Raw genomic sequence first — 17,271 nt, 5'->3', positions numbered from 1 at the left:
CACCCTGGGTTTCCAAACAGGAACTCCCTCTACCCAGAAGATCTTTTATCTGGCCATTATTGTGACAAAATACTTTATAGACTTCATTTCTCTCAAACCCTCCAAAGTAGATATCATCCTCCTTTTTACAGCTACAGAAACAGGGGCTTAAGGAAATTTTATGTTTTGTCCACGGTCTCTTGGTTAATAAATGTCAGAGCAAGGACTTTGGCCCAGGGTCTTCTTCTAAACACAATACTCTATAGATCAAACTAGCCTGTTCTGGGCTATTCCCTAAGATCCCTTTGGCTTTAAAAATGGAAAAAGTTCTGATGATTATGGCATTAACTTAGGAAACTTGTTAAAAGCTTGGATGGTCCAGATCACTTCTTAAAGGCCTTTCTCTGTAAACATTCTCAGATTCTCTGTGAGAACTAACTCTTCCGCAGTATCAAGAGGACAAAGAACTGACAAGTGGGCACTGGAATATGACGAGAATGTAGTGGAATGTCTTCTGGGTTTTGAAATATTTATTATTTCTTCTTTAGTTCATCGACCCAACATCAAGAAGTTAAAAATACCACTGTGAGGACTTGCCAAGGAATGTCAAGTGTGGACACTATATGAATTTCTCCATGGGAGAGCCAAGAGAAGTGGATGGAGAAGATGGCAGCCTTAAGATGAAGAGTTTATTTATCAGCAGAAGAAAAATGAGCCCGGTAATGTGGTTCAGTTGAAGTCTACCAAGAATTATCGAATATCTGCAGTGGACAAGGTGCTATGTTGGGCACTGAGGGAAAAGAGGAAAGGAAGAGACAGTTCCTGCCCTCAGGGAGCTTATAATCTAGTCAAAACCAGACATTAAAGAAACTGGAGCAAATTCCACTTGGGAGGAATAACAGAAGGACAGAGAGAAGAACCCACCTTTGATTCAGTTGTTTCATTCAACAGAGTTGAAATGAAAAGTGGGGGCATGGGGATGAGGAAAGTCCCAGAAGAAGAATGGAGCTCTCAGTAGTGGTACCTGCTGTGCAGCATAAATAATGCTAGCAGAGGACAGTGGATTGAGGGGATAACTGTAGGTGCCTGACTTTGGAAGGGAGCACATGGCTCTGTGGAATATGGGAACCCTGAGATAAAACCTGAGTTGCTCTGTCCTTGTTACAACTTTGGGTAAAGGATGACCAACTGAAAATTAAAATAGCTATCACCTTCTATATCTTTGTGTTTTTATAATCAAAGTCCTAGAAAAAGTCTTTTACAACATTGCCTCTATTTCTTCTCCCCAACTCTTTGCAATCTGACAACCATATTACTCAATTAAAACTAATCCTTATAAAGTTAATAATCATAATTTAATTGCCAAATGCAATAATCTTTGCTGGCTCTTCATCACTGGTGACTTCCCTGCAGCATTTAATATTGTTAGGTACCTTGTCCTTTTGGATGTACTTTCTTCTCTGGCATTCTGTGACACTGTTCCCTGTTGGTTTTCCACAGTCTCTTTCAACCATGGCACTCCCCAGTCAGGTATGAACCCTAAAATTCTGTCTTGGATTTTCTTTCTTATTTCTCTATACTCTTTACTTTCTCTATTAGTCTTTCCTTCTGTGATGTCATCAGCTCCCATTGATTCAATTATTAACTCTGCAAATGGCTCCCAGATCTCATATGTTAATCTAGTCTTTTCCTCAAGCATTAGGCCCATACCACCAATTCCCCATTAGGGATTTTTCAACTGGATGTTCCATAGGCTTCTCATACCTGATGTATCCCAAAACATTATCTTCATGTCATCACCAAACCCACCTTTCTTCCTAACTTCTCTGTTTCTGTTGAAGATATCCCATTCTTCTTTTTTTTTTCCCCCCCCTGAGGCTGGGGTTAAGTGACTTGCCCAGGGTCACACAGCTAGGAAGTGTTAAGTGTCTGAGACCAGATTTGAACTCAGGTCCTCCTGACTTCAGGGCTGGTGCTCTATCCACTGCGCCACCTTAGCTGCCCCTTATCGCCATTCTTCTAATCATTTAGACTCAGAATCAGCCTCATTTCTTCAGCCTCCCTTAGCTCCTGTAAACAACTGATTGCCAAGTCTTGTAGATTCTTCTCTACAACTTCTCTCTCAGCTAGCTGCATCTCTCTAACCAGAGAAATAACTATCTTAATTCAAATCCTCATCACCTCTCACTGGACTCTCACTAACTGGTCTCCCTACCTCCAGTCCCATCTCACTCCAACACATTCTCATAGATGGTGACATCTTAAAGCAAAGGACTGCCTGTGTCATTCCTCTCCTCAAAAAGCTCGAATGGCTTACTAGAATAAAATGCAAATTCCTCTCTTTGGCATTGAAAATCCTTCATAATCTGGCTCCAGCTTACTTTTCCAGGTTTTGTTACACCCTTTCATGCATTATATTTCCAAATTCTTTTACTCCCTTTTTCTCACACACAACCTTCATTTCTATCTACATGCCCTTGCACACCTGGATTGCCCTTCTCCTTCATCTCTACCTACTTTTCTTTAAAGTTTAACTTAGGTACCACCTCCCACATGAAGCCTTTCTCTATCTTTCCAATTGTTCATTTCCCCTTCCCTGCTCCTCCGATAAGTATGATTTTCTCAGATAAAATGTAAACTCTTTTGAGCCCGGAATGTTTTGGTTTTCAATTTGATGCTTAAGGCTCATCATTGTACCTGGCACATGGTAGTTGAGACTTCATAACTGCTTACTGACTGATCCTTCTGCTTTATGAGTTACTATTATTGTTCATTCATGCCCAATGTCATTTGGAGTTTTTTGGCAAAGATATTGGAGTGGTTTGTTATTTTATTCTCCAGCTCATTTTACAGATGAAGCACGGAGGTAAATGGTTTAATGACTTGCCCAGGGACACACAGATGTCGGAGGTTGGATTTGAACTTCTGATTCCAGGCTCAATGCTCTATTCACTGAAATACCAAGCTGCCCTTACCTTATGAGGAGATTCATCCTAAAACTAGGCAAAAAGAGCACCAAAGAACTAATAGGCTAAATCATTTCATGGAAGTCATGTCAGAAAGCTGACATCATGAAAACAAAACAACTTGATAAATAGTTGCAATTCCATCTAAAGTGTACACCTATAGGATCAACCCTAGAAATATAGCCTTAGAGCAGTAGAAATCTTGGAGGTCATCTAGATCAACATTCTCATTTTATAGATTATCAATTTAAGGCCTAGAGGGCTTACGTATATTGCCCAATATGTCACCTAACAAAAGAAATATTATATGTATATATATATATATACACATACATATATATATATATACACATAAAACTATGTAAATATACATATGTATGTACTTTGTATAATTCAAACAACAATCATTTTCCTTAATTGTATTCTGTGCTCACTTCACTTTGCAACTGGAAATAATCTATATAAAAAATGGAAAAGATTTTGTTTTTAGTCAAGGACTGTTGATCTACCAAAAAATGAATTGAGGACAACCTTCAAATAAAAAGTAATTTAATTAGTTAATTTGGAGGATTGGATTTGGGTTTGAGAATGAGGAATTTTAAATGCTCAAGGTACCCAGTTTTAAAATTAAGACCAGAAAATGCAATGTTCTATTCAATAAATGCAACAAATATATCAACTTATGCCATTTAGGGCAGCTAAGTGGTACCATAATGCATAGAGTGGGAGACCTGAAGTCAAAAAGACTCATCTTCCTGAGTTTAAATCTAGCCTCGGACACTTAATTAGCTGTGTGACCCCGGAGCAAGTCACTTATCTCTGTTTGCCTCAGTTTCCTCATCTGTAAAAGGATCTGAAGAAGAAAATAGAAAACCCCGTGATAACTCTGCCAAGAAAACCCCAGATGGGATCACAGAGAATTGTACACAAATGGACAACAATAAAAATACCTAGGGAATATAGATTATTGAATTTTGTGAAAAGACAGAAAAAACAGAAAATGAGGAAAGAGCAAAGTGTAAGAGAGCAAAACAAAAGGAAGAAGAGAGAAAGTGGGATGGAAGAGTAAGGAAAAACTGACCCTGTGGGCAAAGGGAAGACACAAAGAGCCTTTAAATGCTAATGAACTGATTAATGCTATTCACAGATCTGCCCTTTTGAGAGCAGAAAGGGACAAGCACAGTATCAGAGTATCAGAGGGAAGAATTATTCTCTGACTCTGAAATGCAATGGAGAATTTTCTCTTTCCAGTCTAGAAAAGATCTTAGGGGTCTAAAGAGTATCCGCCCTTTGTCCAGATAGACATAAACACAAGCTTCTAGAATGTGCTCCAGTATATCTGAGCAGGTGCTTAGTGAGCCTGAAAGCTGTAACAAGGTTTTATTTATGAGAGGTCAGAAAGGGACATTTAAAGGGATTTCTGAGGGATTGGTAAGGCCCTTTTTCCTGCCTGGTAGGGATTACCCAATTATTTTTTTAATATTTTCTTTAAAATATTCTAGATCCTATGAGGCCATCCAGACTAGGCCACTATAAGCTTTAGTCATTTCTAAAGTGAAAAGAAAGAAAGAAAAAAAGAAAAAACCCTCCCACAGATAATAAGTGATCCTGCAAAATCAAATAAAATATCTCCTTTGTGAAAATGGTTGCTATGCATCTTCGGGCCATTTCCACTCATGTGTTATTAGCATCAAATTGCTGTTCTTTCCTCACTGACACCATCAACACAGAAAGCAGTCACTGGGGTGGGGTGTTAAGACACTCTATTCTGGCCATTAGGTCAGCTGGATAGAGTTCAATGCTAAGCCTGGATTAGCTGTCACAGAGCTGGAAGGGATCTCAGACACCTTCAAATTCAATTTGGAATACCTGGAAAAGGAACTTGTCTGTAAAATACCATAAACGCCCAAAAAGGGGGTCCCACTATCTCTGAAAGTAGCCCATTTTACTTTTGAATAACTAAATTATTAACAGGTTTTCCTGTATCAATCAATTATTAATATAATTGTTAACTAAAAACTATTATAATGCTTATATTTAGTTATAATTATAATTTTACTATATTATTAATTATAATTATTTTCCTACATTTTTATTTGTAAATTATTTATCAATTAATTATTATTGAACACTTACTTGTGTGCCAGGCACTGTGCTAGGTATTGGTGATACAAAGACAAAAATAAAAGAGTCTTTGTCCTCAGGGAGCTTACATTCTACATTCAATAAATAAAAGGTAATTTGGGGGAGAAAGACACTGGCATGGGGGAGGATCTTAATGTAGATAAACTGAACTTTGAAGAAAACTAAAGAAATTTCAGAATTGGAGGTGAAAAGGGGTGCATTTCAGGCATGGGATTATGTGAAGACAAGGACAGAAAAGATGGAGTCTTGTATGTGAAGAATATCAAGGAACCAGATTGGCTGGACTACAGTGAGGAGACAAGGGAAATAATATATAATGCATGATACAAGGGCATCCCACAGAGCATTCTCAGACAGCTCTTACTAGTGCCTAATGACCTCTTGGGATATGCTTCCAGTCATGTATATGACTCATGGATGAGAGGTTTACTGAGATGACAAAGAGTTCTATGATTGGCTGTTAAATTAGAGGAACTGATGACTCAGTGGATACACAAAAGGGACTGATCTGCCCCTTTTCTGTCCTCCGCTTTTCTGTGCAGAAATGTACAGCAAATACTGTTTTCAACCTGCTTGGATGAAGGAGGGGTGGCCAAGCCATTTTCCAGCCTAGCTTTATAAGCAGATATGAGCACATGGCCACTAAAGTATCTGTCCTGCCTAAGCAAGCCTGCACCTGGGTTTGGGGTACATCTCTTTTGGGCTTATCCTATCCTGGTCTTTGGCATATGAACATTTATTCTGCAATGATCCAGGATGCTCACAATTTTGTGAGTTCAAAATGTCCATCAGGTGGAAGCTTTTTTTTTTTTTTTTTTTTTTTTTTTTTTTTTTTTTTGGTACATACACTGAGTCACCTGTTATTCTGGCTCAGTATCCAATTAAGGGCATCTTCATCATTTCACAGTGCCTTAACAATGATTCATATGTGGCTGGAAGCCAGCCTCAGTACTCCCACAAAGTTAGCTGAAACCAGGAGTGACAACTTCCTGTATGCTCTGTGGGATTCCCTCATTATCTAAGTCAGGAAAGATCAGCTAGATCTAGATTGAGAAGATCTTAAAATGAGGAACAGAAGCATTTCTGTTTGATCCCAGAAATATTACATAATCACTGAAGCAGAGAAGTGACATAATCAGACCCATGCTTTAGGAAAATCATTTTAGCAACTATATGTGCATGGATTAGAAAGAAAATTTACTTGGGACAGCAAGACCAATCAGGAGAAGATTGCAATGATCTAGGAGACAGATGATAAAGGCAGAATGGTAGCTATGTGAGCAAAGAGAAAGGAATGCCTGTGGGAGATGGAGCACCTACCTTTTGAGGTTGCTATGAGGACAAAATGAGACTATTTACAAAGCACTTGGCTTAAAGCTATATATAAATGCTAGCTACATATTATTATTATTATAATTATTAAGACAGAATAGATAGAATGTGTTAACTGATGGGATATATGATATGAAGGAGACTGAGTAGTTAAGGATAACTCCAAGGTTGTATATCTGGAGGATCAGAAGTGTGATGCCATCTACAGAAAGCAAGTCAGAAAAGGGGTGGGTCTTAGGAGAAAACTAATGAGTTCTGTTTTAGACATGTTAAGTTTGGGCTATCTAACTCCACTTTGACATCTCAAATGGGCAGCTGGTGATAAGAGAATGGAGCACAGGAGAGAAGTCAGGACTACATATATAGATTTGGGCTCCCACAGGAGCTAATCAAGTCATTGAGAGAGAAGGTATAGAACAGAAGAAAGCCCATACCTGAGCTTTTGGGGCCACTCAAAGTTAGAGGGTACGATATGGATGATGATCCACCAAAGGGAGCTAAGAAGGATAGACAGGTAAGAAGAGACAAATGTCACAAGCGTTGGAAGGGGAGAGGCAGTCAACAACATTAGGATTTAGGCTTTTAGAAGCCAACGAATTTGCCTCTTTGCAACTCTCACCGCTTGATCCTTTTAAGGGCTAGACAGAACAAGTCAAGAGACCTGGGTTTGAGTGCTGGGTTTGCCACTTGGGTAACCTTAGCTTTAACTCTCTGAGACTGTTGGTTAAGGCACGGATGAGCAGCCACTGATCCTTGAAGGTTCTCAGACCCATTGCCTTCTACCACCTCCTTCACCCATGAAGAGGTGATCCTTTTCTTCTCATCTTTCTTTGCATTGAGTACACTGTACTTTCTCTCATCCCCACTCTTACTACTTTTTAAGCTTATGTATTGGCAAGTTCACTGCTACCTACAAACACCTGTCTTCTCCACCTTTAAGCTCTGACTTTATCCAACCATCTCCACCAACTATCCTTCTATATTTCTCTTCACCTTTTTGGCTAAAATCCTTGACAAAACCATCTACAATCTAAATCTCCCTTCTCTCCCTCTTACATCCTTTGTAGTCCGACTTCCTATCTCATCAGCTTTCTCTAAATTTAATCATGTTCTTTCCAGGTCACTAATGATCTCTGTGATTTTTGGAACTGTTGATCATCCTCTTTTTCTGGATGTCCTCTCCTCTCTAGATTTCCATGACTCCTGATTCTTCTGCTACCTCAGGCTCCTCTGTTTTTTCTTCATCCAGGTCATGGTCAGTAACCATGGACCCTCTCTTCTCTTCTCCCTCTGTACTTTTTCATTTGGTGATCTCATCAGCTTCCATGAGTTGAATTATCAATAGATAGATATATCTATCTTTCTATCTATCTATTGATAATTCAACTCAGGGATATATATATCTATATATACCAGGGAGGGATAGTGCCCTGGTGAGGGCACTACTATCCTCTCAGTCACCCAGTTTTACAACTTCAGAGTTATATTTAACTCATTCACTCCCATTCTACATTGCCAAGTTTGGTCATTTCTAAAGCTTTTACAATATCACATGTATATGTCTTGCTCTCTCCCTTCATACAGCTGCAACCCTGTTATAGGTCTGCATTACCTCATTGACTGAATTAGTAGCAATTTATGCAAAAAAAAAAAAAATCCAGGTGCTTTAGATGATCACACTCTTAATATGAGCAAACTGTGTAATGCAACTGATAATTCAAATGGCTTGTGTTTGTAGAATTCATAAAATGTAAGTTTCTTGAGGGCAGGGACTATTTAATTTTTTTCTTTGTATCCCTGGCATCTAGTGTCTAGCATGTGGCAGGTGTTTAACAAATGCTAACAAATAAATGAATGAATAAGGCACTTTAAAACTTATAAAGAATGGACTCTCTGAACATTGGAATGATAAAATTATACATATATATATTTCAAAATATATCTCAAAAACAAACAAAAAATTAACCTGTTAAAAATTCTCAAAAGAACACCGTTTTTAAGGAATAGCAAAGAAAGAGCAGTGATGCAGTGAATAGAGCACCTACCCTGGAGTCAGAAGGATCTGAGTTCAAATTTAGCCTCATACTCTTATTAGCTGTGTGACTCTGGACAAATTCTTAACCCCAATTGCCTCCAAAAAAACCAAAACAAAACAAAAATATCATAGGAAGAGATGTAAATCAGGAGAAGCAGAAATTAAAGGAAGAACATTCAAACGTTGGCAGCAGAAACACAAGGAATGAACTTAGAAATTTCCTATAAAACAGAAAATAGACATACTGAAGAAACTCAAGAGGAAATAGAACTAGTAAAAATATCAAGAGCTGAAATGAAACAAAGGGTTTAAGTGAAAAAGTCTAAATAATTTTAGGAAAAGACAATGGTAAAATTCCTATTTGGAGATATCCAAGAGAAGAAAATAAACAAAACAATAGACTCAATGAATAACAGATTGTTTTGCTGGAAAGAAAAATAAGGAAAACAACAGCTAAAGCCAAAACAATAAGCCCAGGAAATAACACAAGTGGAAAAAAAATGTGAAATCTATGTGGTAAAAATGATGGTGGAGGGTAGAGCACAAAGAAAAAATTTAATAATTGTCAGGTTTCCCAAAAACTAAGAAAAAAATATATTTGCTATGTATCAAGTAATCATAAAGGGAAAAAATTAAGAACAAAAATTTAAGAGGACAGTTTGTAAACTGATAGCATTCACCAGATACCAACAGTGGTACACCTGAAATTCAACTCATTCAGACATTAACCTTTAAGAATAGCATTAGGAGGGCTAAAACTCAAAAGAGATGAATCTGAGAGAAAAACTAAGGACAGCAATAAAGGATCTTTTATTGCTATATTGGGTAAAATAAGATAATCAAAAAAGGAATGCTGGGTTGGATTTGCAGTAAGGAAAACCCAAATTTACATCCTATATCAAGCAGTTACTAGTTGCATAATCCTAGGCAAGTTCTTCAACCCCTTTCAGCCTCAATTTCCTCATCTGTAAAATGGGGACATTAATAACATTTACATCATAGGTTTGGTGTGAGGATCAAATGGCATAACATATGTAAAAGTCTTTTCAAATTAAAAGTACTATGTAAATATTAGTTATCATTAGCTAGTATTATTAAAGGAAAAAACTTCCTGTTGTGGCAGATGAGATATTGATAACACTGACAAAAGGAGAGAGCATTGACCTGATTAATTCTTAACTTTGCTTCTGTTTTTTTTCTGCCAAAGAAAATAATTTAGGGCCTGAATAAAGGTGACTAATATTGATTTGAATTCCAAGACAGACAGGTAGATGATAGGAGTATCCTCGTTTCCTTTCAAGAGGTCCAGTCATCAGGTCTAAATGACCCAGATAATCCAATCATTGACAGAGCTGGCAAATGCAATTTCTAAGTTACTGTCAGATATCTTGGAAAGATTGGAAGGCATAAGAGAGGTGCTACAAAATTGGATGAAGAATATGTTGTGCAGAGGAACTGAACAGTTTGCAAACTATCAGCCCATGAGATTGCTTGGCTTCAATTCCTGGTAAAATTCTACAACATAATATTAAAGGGATAGTTAGTGAACAACTACAAAAGGAAGCAATGATCACAAAGAATCAGCATGAATTCATCACAGTGGGTCATGTTGGAAAAAAAAACTCATTTCTTTTTTTGCTAAACTTGTAGATCAAGAAACTACTAGAGATATAATTTATATGAATTTAAGGGAAAAAATTGCTTAATGCTCTTCTTGTGGGAAAGGGGGAGATGTAAGCTAGTAAATGAGACAATTCTGCAGATTCAGAATTGGATAAATGGTTGGACTGAAGAGGGATGTAGTTGTTAATACACATGACCCTGGATTTTGGAAGGCTATATTAGCAGGATGCAAGTTCTGGCTGGTCTTACCAAGCTGGAAAGGTTTCAAATACTATACTGGTAACAGCCTGTTTTCCATTTGTGTGGTTATTCCTTCCACCAATATGGATCACAACCCCTTTACAATTTGGGAAATAAATGGTCTCTAAGAGCTGACATGCACAAAAGATTTACTTGCCTGCAAACAAGCTGTGATAAGCGTCTCCTAATTTAGCTAGGCTGGTTCTCAGACAACAGATGGAAAAATCTGTTAGGAGGGCAACTTATTGAGAGGTTGAAATGAAAGGCAGTTTGGAAGGAAGTCCTTGTTATAAATGAACCCCAAGAATTAGTCCTTGGTATCATTTTGTTGGACATGTTTATCAAAGATTTGAAAAAAGGCACAAAAGCATGTTTACCAAATTTTCAGGAGGCAGAAAACTAAATGTTAGAATCAAGATTCAGAATCTTATAGAACATTGGGTTCAACCAATAATATAATAAGGGCAGTTAGGTGATGCAGTGGATAGGATGCCAGGCCTGGAGTCAGGAAGATTCATCTCCCTTAGTTCAAATGTAGCTTCAGATGCTGATTATCTGTGTGTCTCTGGGAGAGTCACTTAACCCTGTTTGCCCCAGTTTCTTCATCTATAAAAGTTTTCTTAGTTTTTTCAGCTATAAAATAAACTGGAAAAGAAAATGGCAAACTATTCCAGTATTCTTGCCAAGAAAATCCCAAAGGGGGTCACAAAGAGTAGGACACAACTGGAAACCACTGAACAAACAAACAACTTAATAGGAATAAATGTAAAGCCTTATAACTGGATTCAAACAAATCAATTTTGCTCACTAGCTCTGGAGTCAGAGGAACCTGAGTTCAAATGTCAGCCTCAGAAAGTTAACACTTACTAGCTGTGTGATCCTGGGCAAAAGAAAGGAAGAAAAAAAGGAAAGAAAGAGCATAGCCCTACGAGTAGAAAGTGTCAGTCAGTCAACAAGCATTTATTAGGTTCTTACTAGATAACAGGCACTAGATGTGCTAGGAATGCAAATATAAGCAAACAGAAGGTCAACCCCTGCCTTCAAGTAGCTCTAAAGGAGAAGACTACACATGAAAGAGAACTGAAAGGGGAGGTGAGGTATAGTGGAGCTTACAGGGCGGACTAGAGGTGGTAGTCAAATTCTAGTCTTTATCATTAAGTGATCAATGGGTTCTTTCCCACTGCAAGTAGTTTAAGTAGTTGCTGTCTCAGCATAATCACTAAAATTTAGAGATAAGAAAACAATTTGCAAAGTTCCTCCTTTACCACAAGTTTATAGGGGTAGATAGTACTAGTGTCAATATTGCTACTTTACAAATAAAAAAAGTAGGACTCAGAGAGATGTCATCTCACTGCCCACAGTTAGAAAACCAGTAAGTCAGGGTTAGGGTGGCAAACCCAGAACTTAGAACTTTTAGTTCTATGGCGCTTGGATGTATTGATAAGAATATGGTATCCAGATCCCTGGAAGCAATGATTTTACCAACTCTGCACTGGTCAGGACACATTTACTAATGGTATCCTATTCTGGGCCACGTATTTTAAGAAGGACATTGGAGAGCATCCAGATTGGCAAGGATTCTACAAAGCATTTCTCATGAGAATTCAATGAGACTGAGTTTGAAGGTCCTGGGCAAGGACTGTAGGGTACGAGAAGATGTGGGGCAGGGCTATGGGGCTGGGAAGGAGCTTGAGTGCTAACTTCAAATACATGAAAGGTAGTTATATAGAAGAGGGAGTATATTTGTTTTATACTGTTCTAAAAGATTTACAATAGGAAGGACCTCAGATCTTTTCTAGTTCAATCCCTTTCTTTTACTGATGGGGAAACTAAGGCATAGGGCAGTTAAATGTCCAAGGTCACACAGATGGTAAATGTCAGAGGCAGGATTTGAACTCAAGTCCTCTGACTCCACAACCAGTGCTCTTTCCATTAAAGCCTACTGCTTCCCAAATAAAGAGAGAATGAAAAAGAGAAGTCTCACAATGAATGACAGTAAAAATGGTAAAGTGTTTCTCATTTGATTCTAAGCCCTAGGAAGTATGTGCTATAATTATTTCCATTTTACAGTTGGGGAACTGAAACAGAATTTAAGTGACTTGCCCAGTCACATAGCTAGAAAGAGTCTGAGGCCAGGTCTTCTTCACTACAAAGCCAATACTCTGGCCAACAGGCTAACTAGCTGCTTGTCTTGTGAGATAAACTCCCTGTCACTGAAAGTGTTGGAGTGGGAGCCGGATGATGGGGGATATTATAGAGGGAATTCCCACAGGAGGTTGAAGTACATGACTTCTAAGAACCTAAATCTTCCTAAAACTCCAGGGTCCTTTAAGTCAGAAGTGTCAATACTTGGTCTGTGAGCGACCCATCTGAATCAGCTCAAAATGTAATTGAGAAATATTTAACAAACTGAATAAGAATATAATAGAACACATGTAATGTTAACTTGTGGTTTTCTAAGTAAATATGCAGGCAACTAAGTGGTTTGCTCACCTATAAAAAGATCTGGAGAAGGAAATGGGGAAGCACTCCAAGATCTTTGCCAAGAAAACTCCAAGCGGGGCCATGAAGAATCAGACAGAACTTAACAAGTCAATTTGCATCTGGTAAGGATACCTAGTTGTGGCAGAGTGGCCCTGTTTCTATTTGAAGTTTGACACTACTGCTTTCAGTCATCCGTCATCAGTGACTTTTTTTTTTTAAAAGTCAAGAACAAAGGCACAGGAGCTACCCCCTCCCTCATTCTACCTGTCCATGGGGTGCCCATGACCTCCTTGCTCCATTCACTCCATTTGCCATTATTAAACTCCTCCCGGGCCCGCATCTGCACAGTATGATTTGTGCCAATCAAGGCATCGCTGATAATCAACTGATGATGTTTCTTCTCCTGAAAAAGAAAACCACAAAGACACAGGAGATGAATCAGACTCACACCCACCCGGAAATAAATGTCCCTGAACACATATAAACAGAGTCACCTGTGTGCATCTGTGTAACCCAACATGGTACCCAACACGTCTCCAGAACACCTGCCCCTCTGGTATTCACACCTGCAGGAGCATTCACACTATATGTACATGCAAATGCAAAGTGCAAAATGTCTTTAACCACGTAGATTTATAATACTCCAGTGTATATGTACTCATGAATCCACTCTGTAACTTTTATCCATCACTTAATGGGGCAACCAGCTATGAAATTTACCCAAATCAGGCAGTTTGGTGGCGATAAGTAATAATACAGCTCAATTGCACTTTAAACCTCCAAAATATATGAGGAGAAACTCATAAAGCTTGGTCCTTCATTCTCCATGACATCAGGGAGGTGATGTCATGACATGCAAATAAATTGGATTTAAGGGAGGGAAAGTGGTACAAGGTTACTTTTCCCTTCAGAGCCATTTGGGTCCAGGGGCCAGATACAGATCAGGAGGACTGCAGATGGCCCTGGATGCAGTGGGAGCCCTTGGCCTTTTTAAGCTAAGGTATTATATATCTGAGAAGGGAAGACCCCCTGGATTTCTGGCCAGGAGCAACCAGATGTCACAGTAGATAGAGTAGTGGGCCTGGGGTCCCAAAGACCTAATTTTAAATCCAGTCTCAGACACTTAGTAGCTATGTGACTCTGAGCAAGTCACTTTACTCTGTTTGCCTCAGTTTCTCATCAATAAAACAAGCCATAGAAGGAAATGGCAGATCACTTCAGTATCTCTGTCAAGTAAATCCCAAGTAAATCCCAAAAAGTAGGACATGACTGAAAAACTCAACAACCGCCAAACATGCCCAGTCCTGTTCCCATAGTCCCCACGCTTTTAAGAAGCTGATTTGAGGGTGTGCTGGACACTGGACTACCTCAGCAAAAATGCCGCTGACAGTAACTGTGTGACTGAAAAATTCGTCACTTGGGCAACTTCCTAGGATTCTTCTACTAAGTCACAAGCAGATGATACTCTGACTGCCCGTGCCGAACTGTGGAAACCATCATTCCTTCACGTATCTCCATAGAGCACGTCTCTTTGAGATTTCCACCCACCCTTACGTTATATAAGGAGGGAGAAGTAAATTGAACTGACCTGGATGATTGTATAAGTCTTGGACTCCTCAGACCAATAACGAAGCTCAAATTGGAGCCGGTAGAAAGTGGAGTTCCAGGAAGGTGGATCTTTCCAGGTGACTTTAAGCCTGTGGGGGCTTCTGTCTATGGCTGTGACTGTGATATCAACTGGAGGATCGGGTTGCACTTGGGGAGAGGAAAGGAGAGGGAGAGAAAAGAGAAGGATACCTGCTGTAAGCATAAGACCTTCCCCATATATTTAGCAATAAACATTTATATGGCAGTATACTTCTTTTTTTTTTTTTTTTTTTTTTTTTTTTTTTTTAATTTTTTATTTTATTTTATAATTATAACATTTTTTGACAGTACATATGCATGGGTAATTTTTTACAACATTATCCCTTGCACTTACTTCTATTCAGATTTTTTCCCTTTCTCCCCCAACCCCCTCCCCCAGATGGCAAGCAGTCTTATATATGTTAAATATATTACAGTATAATTTAGATACAATATATGTGTGTAGAACCGAATTTTTTGTTGCACAGGAAGAATTGGATTCAGAAGGTAAAAATAACAGTTTACATTCATTTCCCAGTGTTCCTTTTCTGGATGTAGCTGGTTCTGTCCATCATTAATCAATTGGAATTGGATTAGCTCTTCTCTATGTTGAAGAAATCCACTTCCATCAGAATACATCCTCATACAATATCATTGTTGAAGTGTATAATGATCTTCTGGTTCTGCTCGTTTCACTCAGCATCAGTTGATGTAAGTCTCTCCAAGCCTCTCTGTATTTCTCCTGTTGGTCATTTCTTATAGAACAGTAATATTCCATAACATTCATATACCATAGTTTACCCAACCATTCTCCAATTGATGGACATCCATTCATCTTCCAGCTTCTAGCCACTATGAAAAGGGCTGTATATGGCAGTACTTCTTGATAGTTATCCAAACAGTGTGTCTAGGCTGCTGAGTGCTCCTGGTACTCAAACCTGTAGACAACCTGCTCTCTAATCCTCAATCCAGTGGCGTGCACATGAAGGTTTCCCAGGCTAGAGCCATCTCTTAAATTTTCAGCATGAGAATTTTATATTTTGGGAATCGACAAAATGCTACAAAGTATGGCTTAGTTTTTGGTTTTGTGGATCATCTAGACTTAAGAAAGGCATGGGGAAAATAAGGAGATTGAATTTAAGAGTATGACATGAGAATTTATTATTTTTTCTAGAGAGCTTGTTATTTAAAAATTTACCAGCATACCCCAGCCCAATTCTCACAAAATGATTACCCCATGATAAGGACTAACAAGCCCTATCCTCACCCACCCTCTGTCCAGGGCTCCCAGGGCCTCTACTGAGCAGATGAAGGAGGCAGAGGAATACTTACAGGTATCATAACCCCTTAACGGGTAGACTTTGCTGGACTTCCTCATAGCCCCATTGGTAACACATATCATAGCCAAGTAGAAGTAGTTATCATCTTCCCTAAGATTGAAGGAGCAGGAGAACTTCTGTGACCCAGGCAAGTAGTGACACGGCCTCTGAAAAGTCTTGGGTTTCTTTCTGCTGGAGAGACAAAACCAAAACCCCAAAATCTTATTTTTAATCTCCCCATTGCATTGCTTCTGTTGGACACGACCAGAAATAGCTAATCTGGAGAACTGATTTTGATGACCAATAACTGACATTTTTACAATGAAAGGCAGAACAGCATGGTATAGAAAATGCTGATCTTGAAGCTAGGAAGTCTTGGGTTCAAGTCCTGACTAACAAGCTAGCAGTTTAATATAAATTACATAATTTAATATAAATGTCCTAGGCAACTTTCTTAGTTAATAAATTACAAAGAAGATGACAACATGCATTCGTAGAAGGAATTTTCTTTTTTGAGAAATACTTTTGCCAGTGAAATCCTAAGTACAAACTTTTTTTCCTAGAGTTTAAATGCATTTCACTTACCTTATCTTATTTTAGAATCACAGTAGCCCAGTGAGATGCTTATTATAAATATTATTCCCATTTTACAGAAAGATTGATCCCTGGCTAGTCCAGAAGTTTTTTTTTAGTCATTTCAGGGGTGCCCAACTTTTTGTGACCCCATTTTGGGGTTTTCTTGGCAAAGATACTGAAGCAGTTTGCCATTTCCTTCTCCAGCCCATTTTGTAGATGAAGAAATTGAGCAAGAGTTAAATGACTTACCCAGGGTCACACAGCTAGGAAGTGTCCACTATCTGCTAAATTATCATTATAACTAATTAATCTTACTAAGTTCTAAGCACTAATGTTTTTATGTAAGAAAATAAGAGTGCTTTAAGTACCCTCTATATTCGGCACCCTGGGATAAAGCCCCATTTTCAGAAGGCCTGGCCTGAGTTCCCACTTCTGGTTTTATAATCTGTGAGATCTTGGGCATGTCATCTTACTTCTATGGGACTGTTTCCTCATCTGCAAAATGAAGGGGTTGGACTAGAAGACTTCTGAGATTCCTTCCAGCTATGATCCTATGACTGCCGGTGCAGAAAATGTTTCTCTTTCTCTTTCTTGGGTTACCCCCCCTCCAGAATAATGTGACACTCAGGTTGAGGTAGACTTAAAAGTCCATTACTCTCTCCCTCCTCCCTCTCAGCTCTCTCTTGTTATCCTCCATTTACACTTTGGTTTGAATCAACCTGAAAGCTCAAAGACTGAGCCTCCTAAAGCCTATCTTACCAGGAAATGCTGAAACTAGAGGCAGAGCATTCTAGTGGAAATAATGTATTGTACATGTTCCATCAGATTCTTTCCTTCTATTTTCCACTGCAAAATTTCAGCCACATCACAAATCAAACAGGCTTGTGCACGCTTTTTAGCCTGTCAATCTTATCACACTGGGCCTTTTGGTTGTTCGTCAAGTCTG

At 38.7% G+C, this 17,271-nt stretch overlaps 1 protein-coding gene across 2 annotated transcripts in view; it reads right to left on the bottom strand.

The window, feature by feature from the left end:
* IL6R (interleukin 6 receptor) overlaps positions 1–17,271 on the bottom strand; it is a 60,598-nt gene that overhangs the window by 17,221 nt on the left and 26,106 nt on the right. The window contains exons 4-6 of one of the 2 annotated variants that reach the window (XM_074262154.1): positions 15,763–15,938; positions 14,393–14,559; positions 13,069–13,207 (exon numbers count right to left, since the gene is read on the bottom strand). In XM_074262154.1, coding sequence (XP_074118255.1) covers positions 13,069–13,207; positions 14,393–14,559; positions 15,763–15,938 — 482 coding nt within the window. Of the gene's footprint in view, positions 1–13,068; positions 13,208–14,392; positions 14,560–15,762; positions 15,942–17,271 lie in introns of both variants that reach the window. The other variant, XM_074262153.1, reaches the window with a different exon arrangement.

Source organism: Sminthopsis crassicaudata, chromosome 4, assembly GCF_048593235.1.
Source record: "Sminthopsis crassicaudata isolate SCR6 chromosome 4, ASM4859323v1, whole genome shotgun sequence".
NCBI lineage: Eukaryota > Metazoa > Chordata > Mammalia > Dasyuromorphia > Dasyuridae > Sminthopsis > Sminthopsis crassicaudata.
Note: the sequence above shows the minus strand (reverse complement) of the source record. Positions and strands in the feature narration are given on the sequence as shown.